Genomic DNA, 17,624 nt, shown 5'->3' with positions numbered 1-17,624 from the left:
TTTTATTTTTATTTTTATTTATTTATTTATTTTTTACAACCTTGCAGCAGCAAAAAGTTCACATGTAACACAAAACCATGGGTTCATCAGGATTTCCCACAACTGTGATGACTTAAGGAAATCTCATCCTCAACCTCAAACAGAGAGCTATTGTCAGTCTCCCAGCAGGTCTGTGAGCCTGGCTCCCTGCTGGTTCTGTGTAGAGTTTCAGCAAAGGCAGCAATGTGTACCCACTGTATCTCGCTGTCATTCAACTCTACTGAGAAAAGAAACACATTCTTGTCTTCTCCTTTCTTTCCCCCATCCAATCTCACCTTCTTAGTTCCTTCAGGCTGTGTTGGTCCATTGCTTTCAAAGACCCTTTTGAGAACTATTAATCAGGAATTTAGGGGTTTGTGAACTGTAAAGAAGATTTCAAGATAGAAAAAGAACATAATCATTATGCTGCAGCAAACAGATATCTATTAGAGCTATACTACAAGGGTCCACTGAGAAGACAGAACTTAAAAATGTAGGGAGGCCCCTGGGTTGACTGAGAGGCTAATTTAAGGTGTCCATAGTAAAAGCTGAAAATCACTGGATTAGAGGATACATAAGGTCTATAAAAAGGTTAATAATTATTTTTGAAGTTAAGGTTTACAAAGGATTTGAAAAAAATGTATTATTGTAAGGCCGAAATTTTTTAAGTCTATAAATCGAACTCTTTTGGATCAGTGTTTTCCAAAGTAAATCAAACAATATATTTGAAGAAAAAAAGAAGAAAAATAAATAAATAAAAAGAACATAAAATTAAATGACATAAATATTTTAAACTAAAGCATATATACGTATCAACAGCATTTGAAATATATATATATATATATATATATATATATATATATATATATATATATATATATATATATATATATATTCTATCTCTACATACGTGATTGCATTTCCATGCTAACAAATCTTTGGTGATGAAATTCACAGGTTAATATTTAAGAATTGAAAATGGCAAGGTACAAATCTTGCACGCGCTCAATTATGCGCTCCAATGTGTGCGGCGCTGAGTGTGAGTGTGTGAGTGTGTTTGTGTGATAGAGAGAAGGATACTGGCAGAGCGCGAACCCAAACACTGTCCACAGATCAGAACATACAAGTTTTGCGCAGTTTCCCCAGTTTTGGACTCTTCCTTGTTAAGTTATCATAAGCCGAAAATGATGGTTTCACATATACTGAAACATGTCTGGTGGATGAAAAATGGACTGATTCTCTTTTGCACCCCGTTTCTTCTCCTTCCTTTGCCACTTGTCATTGGAACAAAGGTAAGTCTAATTTTATGATGCATGTAAAAAGTTTTAAATAGGCAAGAATTGTAATTAACTGAAAAGCTTAAGCTGCATTACTATTTTTTAAAGTGTTGTGTCGTTTCCACAGGATAGTGCGTGATTTGACAGTCAAGTATGTCTTAAGCGTGTCAAAGAGAGTCGAGAAAGGCTCTCAGAGATTAACTTTTTACGCATCTTTCGAGGTTCTTTCAACCGGATTTCTCTGTATCTTTAAGAAAAACCATGGTACGAGACCATGCATTGGGGCGACACATTCCTTCACCAGAAACTCACAATGCCCTATTTTAGTTTTAACCCTTTGTTGTCACAAAGTTTTTTATCTTTTTTTTTCATAGTGCCACATAAATAAAACCAAAGAAAGATCGTCTATAATTTAATAGAAACAATAACATCGGCCAACCGGATTGAGTTATTTAATTATATATATATATATATATATATATATATATATATATATATATATATATATATATATATATATATATATATATATATACCCCCTCCGCCGCCCCCCGCCAAAAAAAATAAACTGGTTGCAGGTGCCGGTCATCCAAGACGGTAAACCACTGTTTGTCACATCATATAGCCGCTAGCAATATTACATAGTTACAATAAAGGTAACAATGTGTGATGTGTAAAAAAATTTATGGCATTATTTTGACACGAATGTCTGAATGTTATCAGATATATTTTTGCCATGTTGTGATTTAGAGTGTTGCTGGGTGACTGAATAACGAAAGGAACTTTGCACCATATGATTGTCTTGAGTCAGAGGATAAAATCCAAGTAGGGCTGCACACAACGATAATACATAAAACAAAACATGCCTACAGTTACACATTACAATTTTAACTTGCTAAGATGGAAGATTAACAGTGTTTTTGTTGTTGTTTTGTATGTTTGTTTGTTTAATCCATATAGGATTCCCAAATATGATGATTCCATTGAGAGACTTCCACCTTAAAATATAAATACAGACAGCTGATTTTATATAGCTTACTTGATATTATAAATATATAAACACTGTAAAATTCAGCAAATTTAGGTGTTTATAATTTTCCCTGAACTTTTGTCAGGGTTTTGGTAAGGGAGGAACTCAGGTGCAGACAGGAAGTAACGAAACACAGGATTTATTTAACAAAAAAGGGAAAACAAAACCCACGAGGGGGAAAACAAGGACTAGGGCAGATACAAAAATAACCAAACAGGACTGATTAGACAAAATAAACAAAGACTCAAAACTAGAGAACACTAACTACAAATAAACACTCACGGTTATACAGGACACAATATCTCAAAGGGGTTACCAGGGTATAATCACAGGTGAAGAACAATCACAAATCACAGTCACAAATCTTAGGGTACAAATCTCAATGAACCGACGCAAGACAGAGCACACTAGGAAAGCTAAATAGGGGAACTAATCAAGACACGACAGGTGGCACAGATGGGACAATCAAGACAAGACTAGGATAACAAGGGGGGCGGGGCAAGGGAACGAGACAACACAAGCACATGGCCCAAAGGCAAGGCCATGTGCTTGTACACAAAACACGGGTCTGTCATGATCCTGCCTCAAGACTAGGAAAAATCAAGGACACGAGGGCAGAATCATGACAACTTTTCCCTGGACCCTAGTTGGTAAATCCCCCTTTTTCTCTCTCTCTCTCACATGGGAAATTGACATATTTTTGAGTTAACTGTAAAATGTACAGTTTATAATAAATAACAGTGCCACAGAGTTGGGCAAAATTCACAATTAACAATTTTGTCTATTTCAATTAACAAATTAACACACCACACAAAAAATTTGAATTGTAATAAGGAATTTGCTGGATTTTTAATTTCGAGAAATGGAATTCACAGTTAATTCTGGGATTGAAATGTTCTTCCATTGTGGTTTAGAAAATTATACTTATTAAACATGATGTATTTATGTATGTGTCTATCCATCCACCCATCCATCCATCTTCTGAAGAAAAAAATATTATTACTGTCAGTGTTGAAAACGGTTATGCTGCTTAATGTTTTGCAGAAACCAAGCATTCTTTGATGAATATGAAGTTCAAAAGAGCATTATTTGAATTATAAACCTTTCATAACATTATAATGTCTTTACTGTCAGTTTTGATCACTTGAATCCTTGCAGAACAAAACTATACATTTATTGACCACAGACTTTTAAATGGTAATGTATAAATTGATATGACACACTCTGGTTTTACAATTTGCAGGAGGCTGCATGTGCGTATGTTGTTGCACTAATGGCAGTGTACTGGTGTACCGAAGTGCTGCCACTGGCTGTCACTGCTCTCCTGCCAGCTGTACTCTTTCCTCTCTTCAGAATCATGGAGTCCAAAGATGTATGTTTTAAGTACTATAAACAAACCCGATTCCAAAAAAGTTGGGACACTGTACAAATTTTGAATAAAAACAGAATGCAATGATGTGGAAGTTTGTATTCAGAATACAAAATAGATGACATATGAAATGTTAAACTGAGAAAAAATGTATAATTTTAAGGGAAAAATAAGTTGATTTTAAATACCATGGCATCAACACATCTCAAAATTTTTGGGACAAGGCCATGTTTACCACTGTGTGGCATCCCCTCTTTTTTTTTTTTTTTTATAACAGTCTGCACATGTCTGGAGACTGAGGAGACAAGTTTAGGAATAGGAATGTTGTACCATTCTTGTCTAATACAGGCTTTTAGTTGCTCAACTGTCTTAGATCTTCTTTGTCGCATCTTCCTCTTTATGATGCGCCAAATGTTTTCTATGGGTGAAAGATCTGGACTGCAAGCTGGCCATTTCAGTACCCGGATCCTTCTTCTATGCAGCCATGAAGTTGTAATTGATGCAGTATGTGGTCTGGAATTGTTATGTTGGAAAAAGCAAGGCTTCCTGAAAGAGATGACATTTGGATGGGAGCATATGTTGTTCTCGAACTTTTGAAATACCTTTCAGCATTTATGGTGCCTTTCCAGATGTGTAAGCTGCCCATACCACACACACTCATGCAACCCCATACCATCAGAGATGCAGGCTTCTGAACTGAGCGCTGATAACAATTTGGGTTGTCCTTGTCCTCTTTAGTCCAGATTACATGGCATCCCAGTTTTCCAAAAAGAACTTCAAATTTTGATTTGTCTGACCACAGAACAGTTTTTCACTTTGCCACAGTCCATTTTAAATGAGCCTTGGCCCAGAGAAAATGCCTGCGCTTGTGGATCATGTTTATATATGGCTTTTGTTTTTACCTATAGAGGTTTAGCCGGCAACGGTAAAAGGCACAGTGGATGGTGTTCACCGACAATGTTTTCTGGAAGTATTCCTGAGCCCATGTTGTGATTTCCAATTCAGTAGCATTCCTATATGTAATGCAGTGTCGTCTAAGGGCCCGAAGATCACAGGCATCCAGTATGGTTTTCCCGCCTTGACCCTTGTGCACTGTTCCAGATTCTCTGAATCTTTGGATGATATTATGCACTGTAGATGATGATAACTTTAAACTCTTTGAAAAATGTTCTCTGAGAAACTCCTTCCTGATATTACTCCACTATTTTTCGCCGCAGCATTGGGGGGATTGGTGATCTTCTGCCCATCTTGACTTCTGAGAGACACTGTCACTCTGAGAGGCTCTTTTTATACCCAATCATGTTGCCAATTGACCTAATAAGTTGCAAATTGTTTTTCCAGCTGTTCCTTAAAAGTACATTTAACTTTTCCGACCTCTTATTGCTAGGCCTTTCACGCCCTTACGAAAAATAACCATGGTTTTATTATAGTAAAACTGTAGTAACCCATGGTTTTTTGGCGTATTGACTGCCATTTGTAAAACCACAGATTTTTCATGGTTAAACTATGGTTAATATAGCAAAACCATGGTTAATTTGTGGTTACCATGGTTTAACTACAGTAACCATGGTTTTTTGGTTTTATTTGTAGTAAAACCATGGTTAATTTTCGTAAGGGCGGTAGTCGATAAATCAATTCATCACATGATAAAAAAAATTAACTTGATAATATTTTCGGCCGAAATAATTTTTTACAATTTTTATTAAAAAAATGTAACATGTCATGATGTGGGGTTAGTCTGGAGCACAGCCTGCGGACAGTCCATGGCAGAAAACACCCTCTCCGATGGCAGAGATGTCCTGGGAATAAAGAGATATCATCTCGCTAGAGTGACCAGCTTTGGGAAGCGCCTTTCATTTGCTTGGATGTTTGCTTCGCAAGTGTTACAGCATTGTACTTGCACTACTGCTTTATTTTAATACTGCGTAGCATATTCTGCAAGTAACTTTGCTGCCCTTTCTGTCGAAATGGGCATACTTTTCGCTCGCTTCATTTGGCTTGCTCAGCTAAATATTTCTGTAGGCGAGTGTTTGCTTGTGTCAACGCACCCAGTGAGTACACACACACACACACACACACACACATGCACGCACACACGTGCATTGTTTTCTCCCCCATACCTTCCTGGAAAAAACAAGCGCGTCTCTTTCATTATGAGCGCGCATACCGCATTTGAAATAACAAATTTGAGCACCCAAAAGACGAGATATGTGAATGGCCCCTTCATTAGTCAACATGTTTACTTTCAGTAAATGGTTAAACGGTCAATTATGAGCATCCCTTACTGGCATATAAACATACAGTAATATAACATACAAAACTAATTCATTTTAAGCCACACAAAGTCAGCATGTTGGTATTTCTTGCTCTGAATCTGCCATAAAATAAAATAAAAGTTTATTGATCTTTGAAAATGTTTACCCTGTGTATTATGCCATTATCATTATATTAGTTGAAACTGGTCTTAGAACGACAATATTATCGTTTATCGAAATAATTTCTTGGACGATTTATTGTCCAGCAAAATTTGTTATCATGACAGGCCTACTTATTGCTACATGTCCAAACTTTTCTGCAATGTGTAGCTCTCAATGAAATCCAAAATGAGACAATATTTGGCATGACATTTCAAAATGTCTCACTTTTAACATTTGATATGATATATATATATATATATATCCTATTGTGAATAAAATACTGTATAAGTTTATGAGATTTGTAAATTATTCCATTCCTTTTTTAATCACAATTTATACAGTGTCCCAACATTTTTGGAATCAGGTTTGTAAACCAGTCATCCTACTAGTATATCTGACCTCCCTCAATGTCTCCTGCTTTAAAACATGTTCATGGCATGTTGTGTTATTTTCAGTCATTTCTTTTTAACTATACACCACTCATTTAAATTTTATACATTCATAACTTATGTAACTCAAACTTTGTATCTCAAATATCTGATTTCTGTATGACAGGTGTGTATGCAGTACCTGAAGGATACCAACATGCTTTTTCTGGGTGGACTGATGGTGGCTGTAGCTGTTGAGCATTGGAACCTACACAAGAGAATTGCACTCCGGGTGTTGCTCATTGTAGGCGTACGACCTGCTCTGTAAGCATTTAAAATCTACTGGAAATCTTCTCATTGTTAAAAGCAGTCTTAGTAAGACTTCTTCTGCCATTCTACAGGCTGATGCTGGGCTTCATGGGTGTAACAGCTTTCCTCTCCATGTGGATCAGTAACACGGCTACAACAGCCATGATGGTGCCCATTGTTCAAGCTGTGCTCGAGCAGCTCAACAGAGCAGAACCAGACCAGGTCTCCACTCCAGAGATTGATGCGAAAAACACTGAGAAACAACCTGACACGCAGGGTGAGAAAAAGTCTGATGGAGGATACCTTTAGTTGAGAGAATAGGAATAGACTTAAATGGTTCGTTCACCCAATAATCAAAATTATGTAATTAATAACTCACCCTCATGTCATTCCAAACCAGTGAGACCTCCATTTATCTTCAGAACACAGTTTAAGATATTTTAGATTTAGTCCGAGAGCTCTCAGTCCCTCCATTGAAACTGTGTGCACGGTCTACTGTCCATGTCCAGAAAGGTAAGAAAAACATCATCAAAGTATTCCATGTGACATCAAAGGGTCAGTTAGAATTTTTGAAAAATCGAAAATACATTTTGGTCCAGAAATAGCAAAAACTACGACTTTATTCAGCATTGTCTTCTCTTCCGTGTCTGTTGTGAGAGAGTTCAAAACAAAGCAGTTTGGGATATCCGGTTCGCGAATTAATCATTTGATGTAACCGGATCTTTTTGAACCAGTTCACCAAATCGAACTGAATCGTTTTAAACAGTTCGTGTCTGCAATACGCATTAATTCACAAATGACTTAAGCTGTTAACTTTTTTAATGTGGCTGACACTCCCTCTGAGTTCAAACAAACCAGTCATCGTCAATGACGCCATTACGTCGAGTGCAAAAGAACCGGTGAACAGTGTTCTTCAACTGGTTTATTGAATTGAACTGAATTACTATGGGATATTGGTTTCGTTGAACTCAAAGGGAGTGTCAGCCACATTAAAAAAAGTTAACAGCTTAAGTATAACCGCCACCTATATCTCAAATGGACCATTGACACTCTATCTACAATCTCCAGTTTAACCTACCAACCCACGTAAACCGTACTATTTTGAAAAGTATCTGAATAAATGGTGGTTGAAATCACAATTCTGCTTAAACTCAACCAATCAGCATGTTTAGCGCCCAAGTCCTGCCCCTGAAAGTTCCTGACATTTATAAAAGTGCTACCTTGTGAGCAGGCATTTTCTGAGGTGCATTTTTTTACCTGGAACTTTATTTAGATCCTGGTTCCTGCTGTGGAAACACATGGAGTACCAGCCCCAAAGACCCTAGTTCCCTGGGCAAAGTTTCAGTTGGCTTATGTGTAGCAGAGTTCACTGTTATTTTAGTGTCACTGAGAGTGTTTTTATCATCATATATGTATCATTATTTTATTATTTTAATATATTAAACTTAATATTAAAATTGTGTTGATTGTTGTTGGTTTTAGTTTTTTTTTTTTATTCATTTTCTTGTATTACTACATAGATGTAGTTATTTCAATTTCGTTTTCTTTTTAGTAAAGTACATCATTAAATGTAAAAAAAAAAATATTTCTTCATAACTGAATAAATGAAATAAAAGGAGTTTTACATTTTACATCATTTATTTTTAAGAATTATTTCTGTTTTATATCTATTTTTGTCTTTTTTATTTAGTTTAGTTTTAATTTTTACTCTCATTGTTAAAGTTTAGTTTAGATCTTGGTCTCAGTTGGTTTATTTTTTTATTTTTAGTATTTTAGATTTGTATTTAAGGGTATTATTATTGGTTATATCGTTTTATTGGTATCATTTAAAAATATGTAACACTATGGTTTAAGGCTATCTAATGGCATTTTCAATTTTTATTCAGGCTGGTTTTGAGGTTTCAATTTTTATAATATGCCATGTGTGTGCCAAAACTATATAACTACTGTATGTAACACTTCTAATGGAAAGTAAAACAATTTCTTTTTTATTGTACACAGTGGCTCTGAATGGCCCCAGCTTCTCAATGGAATTTGACATGGAAGAGCATTCTCGAAATGCAGAGGAAAGAATAAAGATGTGTAAAGGCCTGACATTAAGCGTGTGCTATGCAGCTAGCATTGGTGGGACAGCCACACTCACAGGCACGGGACCAAACCTTGTTCTTATGGGACAGATGAGCCAGTAGGTACCTTACATTACAGTTCCTCTTCAGGAACTCGAGCTGCGTCGAAGCGCTCCGGGGAACGCGTCTAACGTGAGCGACTCTGAATATCGTGTTTAACCCATAAGGTGCCAGGGTTTTTTGGACAAAATGTTGTATTTTGACATCAAGACTTCATAAGCTTGTGGCTTGAAAGGGCTTAAAGATAGAGATCTACTGTCAATTAGAAAAATGTTTGGCATGATCGAAAGTTTATGTAGGGTGTAAATATACTAATCTAATTTGCATATTATGACATCACCAGGGACAGCTGTTCAGATTAAAACTGGCAGCTCAGCAGTGAGTCAGTGTCATGGATGGAGTTAATATTTGTTAATATTTTTTATAGTTTATATTTCCATCTGGTAATGCAGCTGGTTTAGATAATTATTTTTTTTTTCTTATAGAACTTATTTGTAAATAGAGCAGTCACTGTCTGTGTCTACACTGGACGCCAGAGTTGTCATCTGTGCCCCACAGCGAAAAGTGTGTCTAAACTTGATGACATCACACTATAGTGTCAAATCATCTGAACGGCAGTGTCAGAACATTTCAGCATAAATAGAACGAGCATCAGTTCACTGATGGGGATCGTGTCCAGTGTATCCATCACTGTGTTCTGCTGTCTCTTGTTGGATCGTTCCACTGTCCGGTGTAGACCTGGCATGCGTTTTTATTGTTTTATTTTACAGTCCTGCTTGTTTTAATGTTTTTGTTAAATATCTGTATTGACTGCATGGTCATACTATCAAATTATTTACTGCCATTAGACCTACAAAAGTAAAGCTTGGCGAGTCGATGAACGAGCATTGCTGCAGGTTGATTTATGGTGGATGTGCTGTGCTTGTGCAGCCGCGGTCGTCTGCATTTCGTCAGGTGAAACATCTCTCTCACTCATAGCAGAGTCTATGAGCAGAAACAACTTCCCCTCCACGCACACTGATACCAGAAACACGCTCCGCCTTTACTCCCTGAATAAAGTATTTCAGTATGTTTAAAATGTTATGTTCATAACGTAGCATATAAAATAATAATAATAATAATAATAATAATAAAAATAACAAGAGAGTTTCAAAGTGGCTTAAGCTATGTGTAAACTTTTTTCCCTATATCACATGCCAAACTAATAACACTGTAAGCATTACATCTTTAATTGCTGCTTTCTGCTGTGAAAATTTAGTTTGTGATGAAAATAACATCTTTGTCAGTTATTTTATCTAAACAGATCGATTAACTTCTTCAAGATTTCAAAATCAGATAGCATGCTGATAATGTAGCACTGTAAGATTACACTTGTTTGAAAGCATTATTGCGAAAGCGATTGAGTGTGAATCTGTTTAAATCATGCTTTAACCCGAAAATAATCAGTAAAAGAAACAGACAAACTCTTAACATCCCGCTAGATTCTTGCAGTCAACCTTCTGATCAAGCTAAATATGTTGGCTGTTGGCATGAATTTTACTCCTGATAAGAAGCTCATATTCAAGTGTGTTTGGCGCCATCTCATCACTTTAATTTTTCATGATAATGGATGTATAATTTTTTAATTAACATAATATCGTGGTGTCTCACATAGGTACATTAAAAATATATCTACAGAAAGCTTGAAATGTTTTTAAACGAAAAGGAATAGCGTAATGTGTGAATGTTGCATTTCTCTCGTCAGAGAGAGCCAGCACTGTGAATATAACCAAAACAACAGTCCTATATAAACCGGTTCAGCAAGTGAAAGCCTCATAAGACACTGTCCATATGAAAGAGCAATTATTATTTTACGAAAATCATTGTTATTTGTGATCGTGGATGTTTGCGGGAGGCTTTAAGACCAAGCGGAGTCCTCTGTTCCCGCCTCACAGCGCACGGGTCTCTGAGGCTTCACTGTCTGCAGTTTGACTTTACTGAATCAGATTGAGGCGAACTTATTGATCATGAGCCCAACATTTAGCAAGGCAGGAAAAGTCTAACAGAAGGAATTCGTATATCATTGAGCTAATGCTGTTAAAGAGAGAGAGAGAAGTCTAGGACTATTCTTAAACTTGGAACTCATTATATTGAATTACAAATCAAAACACCAGAAACGTTATGCATTTTATGAATAATGAAATATTATGAAAATTATGCATTTTATTTATTCACATGCTGTATGGTTGAAATAATATTTTAGTTCACAACTTTAAGTTCCGTTGTTTAAAAAAATGCTTTATTGGCTAATGTTTCATAAACCTTCAGTTGTTATGCTCTAAAATCCATGCCATTATTCATTTCACAGTATTTTTACCAGCTAAATGACTAATCTTTAAAGTCACAATTCTATAATGGTCAAAATTACTCAGGCCAATTTAATGACATTATTTTATTATTATTATTATTATTATTTGAAATAATTGTAGCTTACATAAATAGGTAAAGCAAAACAAATATTCGGATTGTCCCTTATTTTTTCCCTTGTTTTCCTAAAGAATAAACATGTATTTTTTACAAGAATAGACATGATAACATATTATTAATTAATAAAAATAATTTAAGCAATTAAAACCTATTTTTTTTAACTTGAATTTAAATACTATTAAACTAACTTTAAATTCTCAAGGAGTTTAAAGTAAATAAAAAAAAAGTTCTAAATGAACTTGTGTAAACAATATAATTAGAACTAACAATATAATTCGATTTTTTAAAATGAACAATTCCTGTATAAAATGGGACAGCAACCTTTATGTCAGTGCATGGTTCTCAACCTTTTTTTTACAGCGAGCCGCACTCTGGTCTAAGTGCAAGTCTACGCATATAATTTACATATTACGTCAGCAATACAAACCAACCTGGGCCCGGTTACCCAAAACGCTCTTATCGCTAAGTAGTCTTTAACCTATTCCTTAACCTCTCTCTTAACCTTATGGCACGATTTCCGACACGTTCGTACGCTAAGTATGTCTTCTGTAAGTCACACTTTCGTAAGGTTTTGTCTGGACCATTCTTAAGCTCCCTCTGAGCGTTGTTTGAGCTCAAGACGCTACTGTACATCAGTCTTTAGAAACCAGTGCAGTGAAGTACAAGTCAAACTATGGTATGCTGGCAATGTTTTGCCTCAACAATGATTTTATGTTATTTTTTAAGACTCTTAATAAATTATGTTCGCAATGGATACAGGCCTATTTATGAAGTTGACTTTATGTGGTGGTAGTTCCCTTACGAAAAATAACCATGGTTTTATTATAGTAAAACTGTAGTAACCCATGGTTTTTTGGTGTGTTGACTACCATTTGTATAACCACATATTTACTACAAATACCATGGTTAAATTATGGTTAATATAGCAAAACCATGGTTATTTTGTGGTTACCATGGTTTAACGTTTAACATGGTTTGACTTCACGGGGAAGTCGTGGCCTAATGGTTAGAGGGTTGGACTCCCAATCGAAGGGTTGTGAGTTCTAGTCTCGGGCCGGACGGAATTGTGGGTGGGGGGAGTGCATGTACAGTTCTCTCTCCACCTTCAATACCACGACTTAGGTGCCCTTGAGCAAGGCATCGAACCCCCAACTGCTCCCAGGGCGCCGCAGCATAAATGGCTGCCCACTGCTCCGGGTGTGTGCTCACAGTGTGTGTGTGTGTTCACTGCTCTGTGTGTGTGCATTTCGGATGGGTTAAATGCAGAGCACAAATTCTGAGTATGGGTCACCATACTTGGCTGAATGTCACTTCACTTTCACTTTCACTATAGTAACCATGGTTTTTTTGGTTTTATTTGTAGTAAAACCATGGTTAATTTTCGTAAGGGTTAGCCTAGGCTTTTTCGTAATGTAATTAAAGTGAATTGACAATCAATTTTTTTTTATAATTAAAATCTGGCAAACAATTTGTCTCTAAATGGCTAAGATCTATAAATGGCATGGTGGTGTCCAGTAAGCGACCAACTATGGCAGCGATCCAAGGTGTCATTGTATTGAATCAAAGACTGAGCCAGACGCGGAGCCGTTTAGTCCATGTCAATTTTTTTATTCGGCAAAACTTAAGCCCTTTTGACATTTTTTCTGACGTGGCTATATTTAAAAAAAAAATTGCCTCCCAAGACAGCTCATTATGGAGCTGCTGGACCTTCTCAGACCTGCGCTTGCCAGGCTAACGCGGCAGAATTTTGCTTTGAGCCCTGAAGCCCAGCGCTACTTTTTTTTTTCTTTCTTTCTTTTTTTTTTTTTTTTTTGCTACAGAGATATTCATTGAGGTCGTGGGAGAGGGCTACGGCTTAATCAAGACCTCGGTGTGGAGGTGCGTCCACACTGTCACCAACGCCCTTCTGCGCCATGCCGGGGATTGCATCCTGGTGGATGGCACACTCATCCCAATCGCCAATCCATCAGTGATTGATCAGGCGTACATATCGCGAAAGGGAGACGCGACCATAAACGTGCAGGTTATAGTGGACCATACGGGTGTGATCTCCGACCTGGTGGCAATGTCCAGCAAAACTTCAAGTTCCTCTGACGAAAGGCTTGGTGCTCTTTGTGCTCAGCATATTTTGTATCTAACTCTGTCTCTCTATGTTTATTGTAGATAGGTTGCTTTTTATTAAAAACAAAAACCAGTTACAATCAATACCGCATTAAAAAGGAGTAACTGCTGCTGCTTGCCAATCAATTCTGATTTTAAAGTACCTTACCATTAATATAAAAGTGTATTACTAATTTTTAGTCGTTAAACCCATGTCAAGAAGCGGCACGAGTGGCACAACAACAGAATGGATGATTAGCGAGGGATACCCAGTTCGTCTAACCGTCACAACATATCATGTGAACATATTACTGACCATTTGATAATTTAATTTATAGTCTATATTTTACCGATAACTTAAACTATGTTAAAATAAATGTTACTGTAATAATTTGAGGAATGTTTCATTTGCATAGAGCGTGTTGTCTTTCTTAACGCTGTATTGCACCATCGCGTGAAGTGGAAAATCGATTCATGAGCAATCGATGCCAACTAATTCAGCACCCTGGACTTTGGACAGCGCTTTTGTAACGTCGGACATAAGAGGCAGCGTGCTAAGAAGCTTAGAAGTGACACATCGGGGAACACACTTAGAACATAAATAACTTTGGTAAGATATATCTTTCGAGGTCTTCTTAGCGCGCTAAAAGTGAGCGTTATCGGGAAACCGGGCCCTTATTTACAATATTATAGCCTACCCAGACAGCAAGCAGTTTCGGCCCAGGTCTGGCCCACATCTGGCCCACATGGATTTCATGTGGGCCAGATGTGGGCCGGATCTGGGCCAACACTATGTTGCTGTCTGGGTAACTATCATGATATATAATCTATTACATTCATCGAAATAAACAATTATACTCCCCATAAATAAAACACCTGATGCTGTCGGGAGCTGACCAATTTTGTGAGATTCAGCTTGAAAGGAGTAACACAAAGAAGTTGCGATTGTAACGCCTGTGTTATACTTTCTGCATGAGCAATCCGGACGCGTACACGGCCAGCGCGGAAGCAGATTACTTCCATTTATACTTCTGAATGCGCAGGCTGATGGACAGCTCTGCAATTGCCCAGAATTATTACACATAGCTGTCTTTATATTCTTTTACTGACGGATTGGACAGGTTCTAGTAGCAATGAGCTTCTTCACTCTGCCTGCACATGTGCAATTTTGCTTTTGAAGCCTACTGACCACGCGCACCTGTCCGCGCGGTCGTCATCTCAGAGCCTCGGCACACACTCTCCAATGACGAGTGGTCCATAGCGGACTCGCGAATGCCGAAAGTTTGACAGAGGCTTTAAGATGCAGGCAAAGCACTTTTGAATTTAATAATATGAGGTTCTCTCTTGAGATATTTTGCCACATTTCTTCAATTAAGGATTGTTAGGCTACATAGTGTATGGTGTTTCCATTTATCTGAACTTCTTCAAGTGAGTTGCGGGGCAAAAAAAAAAAAAACTAAAATCGAGCACTTCTCCTTCAATACTGATACTGCAACTATTCACAGCTTGTACATGTTCATTCGCTGGCATTTTTTGAATTTCTTTTTTTTCTCCCTTAAAAAACAAATTTGTCCATTCTGATGCGCAATTTTACCTAATGGTAAATTGAATTCTATTTGAATTGAATTCTGCCAAAGTGCGCGCTTGTATGTGTTCGTTAAATGCTTATGCCAGTGCTCATGTCTGAAAATAATATAAGAAGAAAAAAAATCACATAAAAAGATTAGGATATAGCTTATATTTAATTAGTAGCATAATTTTTTTTTTTTTTATTTTTTTTTTTTTTTTTATTCAGCATGTGGTGCAGCATTTGAATTCGTGACGGGCCGCGGGTTGAGAACCACTGCTTTATATCAAACATTTTTAAATCGTCCACAGCTGAGCTTTGCGGGAGGCTGATCTGCGCCAGATCGCGTGAAGGGAAAGTAATGAACAAAGTCATTTTCAGATGCAATGAATAAAAAAAAAAAATAAAAAAAATAAAAAAAAAAACCCACATGGATAACCTAGATTAGTCCCAGGCTCTGTTCTGAAGTAAAATAATTATAATTACTGTTAACCATGAGTAACACATTTTAACGGATTAATCGCCTATTTTCATTTGCTGAATGTTTTCTTTCTTTTTTATTTTTTAAACACGCTAAAAAATAAATTAAGTTTGTCAGAGGAAAAAAAATATTTGAGTCGTGTATAGGTTTCATTTTAACGGATCAATCACCTATTTTTGTTTGCTGCATGTTTTTTTTTTTTTTTTTTTTTTTTTTTTGAGTTTGTGAGAGGAAAAAAATGGGCTACTAGAAAATATTTTACAACAAATCCTTTAAATTTAACAAATCTATCAGAACAAAACAATAATTAAAAATATATAATTCTAGTGGATAAATATAATTGCAGTATATATTAAAATAAGGCTTAGTAATAATAATAATAATAATAATAATAATAATAATAATAATTTAAAGCTAATCATAAGGTAAGCTTGGGCTTTCTCAATCGGGAGAAATCAAACGTTTCCATATTTGTGATGTTGCCCATTTGAAGCTTAACTATTATTCATGAGGTAAATAGGCTGTGTGCGTTTCAGTATCGATGAAAAAAAAAATCATAATTAACAATATGTCAAAGTGCTCACGCCGAATGTCTGGTGAACGACTGCTGTTTCCAGTGAATATGTGCGCGAGGCACCAGGACGATCAAACAGCTGAAAAAAATAATACTTAATTTTTGGTCACACATAAGGCATAATTCAAAAATGCTAGTAGTTTTAAAAATCAAGAATAATAACAGAGTTAATACTAATTATTGCTAAATGCTGGACCGTTCCTATTTCGCTCTGCATATGGAACCTGAAGATTTTTTTAAACCAAGAATGAACCGAAATGAAAATGAAATTAAAACATTTAGCTTGTTATATATATATATATATATATATATATATATATATATATATATATATATATATATATATATATATATATATAATATGTATATATATATATATATAATTATATATATATATATATATATATATGTATAGGCCTCACTTGCTCTGCTATTTCCTCGAACACTTTGAACAGAAACAATGCATAATGTTGGTCTAGAATCAAAGATGTCTGCCATCTAGTGGAAGGGAATACAAATGAGATATTACACCATATAAGGACTTTGGCGCTTAAAGGGTTATTCAGTCCAATGGAATAGTGTGATGTCACCCCGTCTGTGTGACACCTTGTGCTCAAAAATGGACGCTTTTATAGCGACCATTAAGCTATAAAAGCACGTGCCGCACAGCTGGCGTCAAGCTCAGACACAATAGATCTCAAAGATGCATACTTCCACATATCCATCCTTCCACAAAACAGGAAGTTTCTGAGGTTCGCTTTCGGGGACGAAGCTTACCAATATCGAGTACTTCCCTTCGGCCTTGCACTCTCATGCCGCACATTCACGAAATGTGTAGATGCGGCTCTGGCTCCTCTGCGCATGCAGGGCGTCCGCATTCTCAACTATATTAACGATTGGTTGATTTTAGCTCAGTCAGAGCAGGTTACGGCTCAACATCGAGATGATGTTCTTGCACATATGGGGGAGCTGGGTTTGAGACTGAACGCCAAGAAGAGTGTACTTTCTCCAGTTCAGAGAACCACCTATCTAGGCGTAGTATGGGATTTGACCGTTATGCAGGCATGTCTGTCCCCTGAGTCGATCGTCATCTCAGTCAAGAGAGTCAAAGAAGGCCAGTCACTCACTGTCAAACTATTTCAGAGATTGTTGGGTCTGATGGTAGCTGCGTCCAACGTGATACCTCTTGGCCTGCTGTACATGAGACCCCTGCAGTGGTGACTCAAGACCAAGGGATTTTCCCCGAGGGGCAATCCACTTTGAACTATCAAGGTCACACGGCGCTGCCTCCATGCCTTGAAAATGTGGAAGAAACCTTGGTTCTTGAATCAGGGCACGGTGCTGGGAGCTCCTTGTCGCCATGTAATACAAGCAACAGATGCATCCCTCACTGGTTGGGGTGCGGTCATGAGTGGCCACGCTGCCCGTGGTCTGTGGAGCGGTCGCAATCTGACATGGCATATCAATTGTCTAGAGATGCTAGCAGTTTATCATGCACTAAAGCACTTCCTCCTAGACCTAA

General features: G+C 36.9%; 2 protein-coding genes across 3 annotated transcripts in view; both read left to right on the top strand.

Moving 5' to 3' along the window:
* Nucleotides 1-17,624, top strand: part of LOC127986006 (uncharacterized) — a gene marked incomplete at its 5' end in the record, with an annotated part of 403,871 nt that overhangs the window by 239,894 nt on the left and 146,353 nt on the right. The gene's annotated exons all lie outside the window — the stretch shown is intronic.
* Nucleotides 1,036-17,624, top strand: part of slc13a5a (solute carrier family 13 member 5a) — a 72,750-nt gene continuing 56,161 nt past the window's right edge. Inside the window, exons 1-5 of one of the 2 annotated variants that reach the window (XM_052588176.1) lie at nt 1,036-1,310; nt 3,569-3,697; nt 6,667-6,803; nt 6,881-7,065; nt 8,790-8,973. In XM_052588176.1, the coding sequence (XP_052444136.1) occupies nt 1,203-1,310; nt 3,569-3,697; nt 6,667-6,803; nt 6,881-7,065; nt 8,790-8,973 (743 nt within the window). In that variant the 5' untranslated portion in view covers nt 1,036-1,202. The remainder of the gene's footprint in view (nt 1,311-3,568; nt 3,698-6,666; nt 6,804-6,880; nt 7,066-8,789; nt 8,974-17,624) is intronic. The other variant, XM_052588175.1, reaches the window with a different exon arrangement.

This window comes from Carassius gibelio, chromosome B21, assembly GCF_023724105.1.
Source record: "Carassius gibelio isolate Cgi1373 ecotype wild population from Czech Republic chromosome B21, carGib1.2-hapl.c, whole genome shotgun sequence".
Classification (NCBI taxonomy): domain Eukaryota; kingdom Metazoa; phylum Chordata; class Actinopteri; order Cypriniformes; family Cyprinidae; genus Carassius; species Carassius gibelio.
This window is presented reverse-complemented; position numbering and strand designations above follow the sequence as displayed.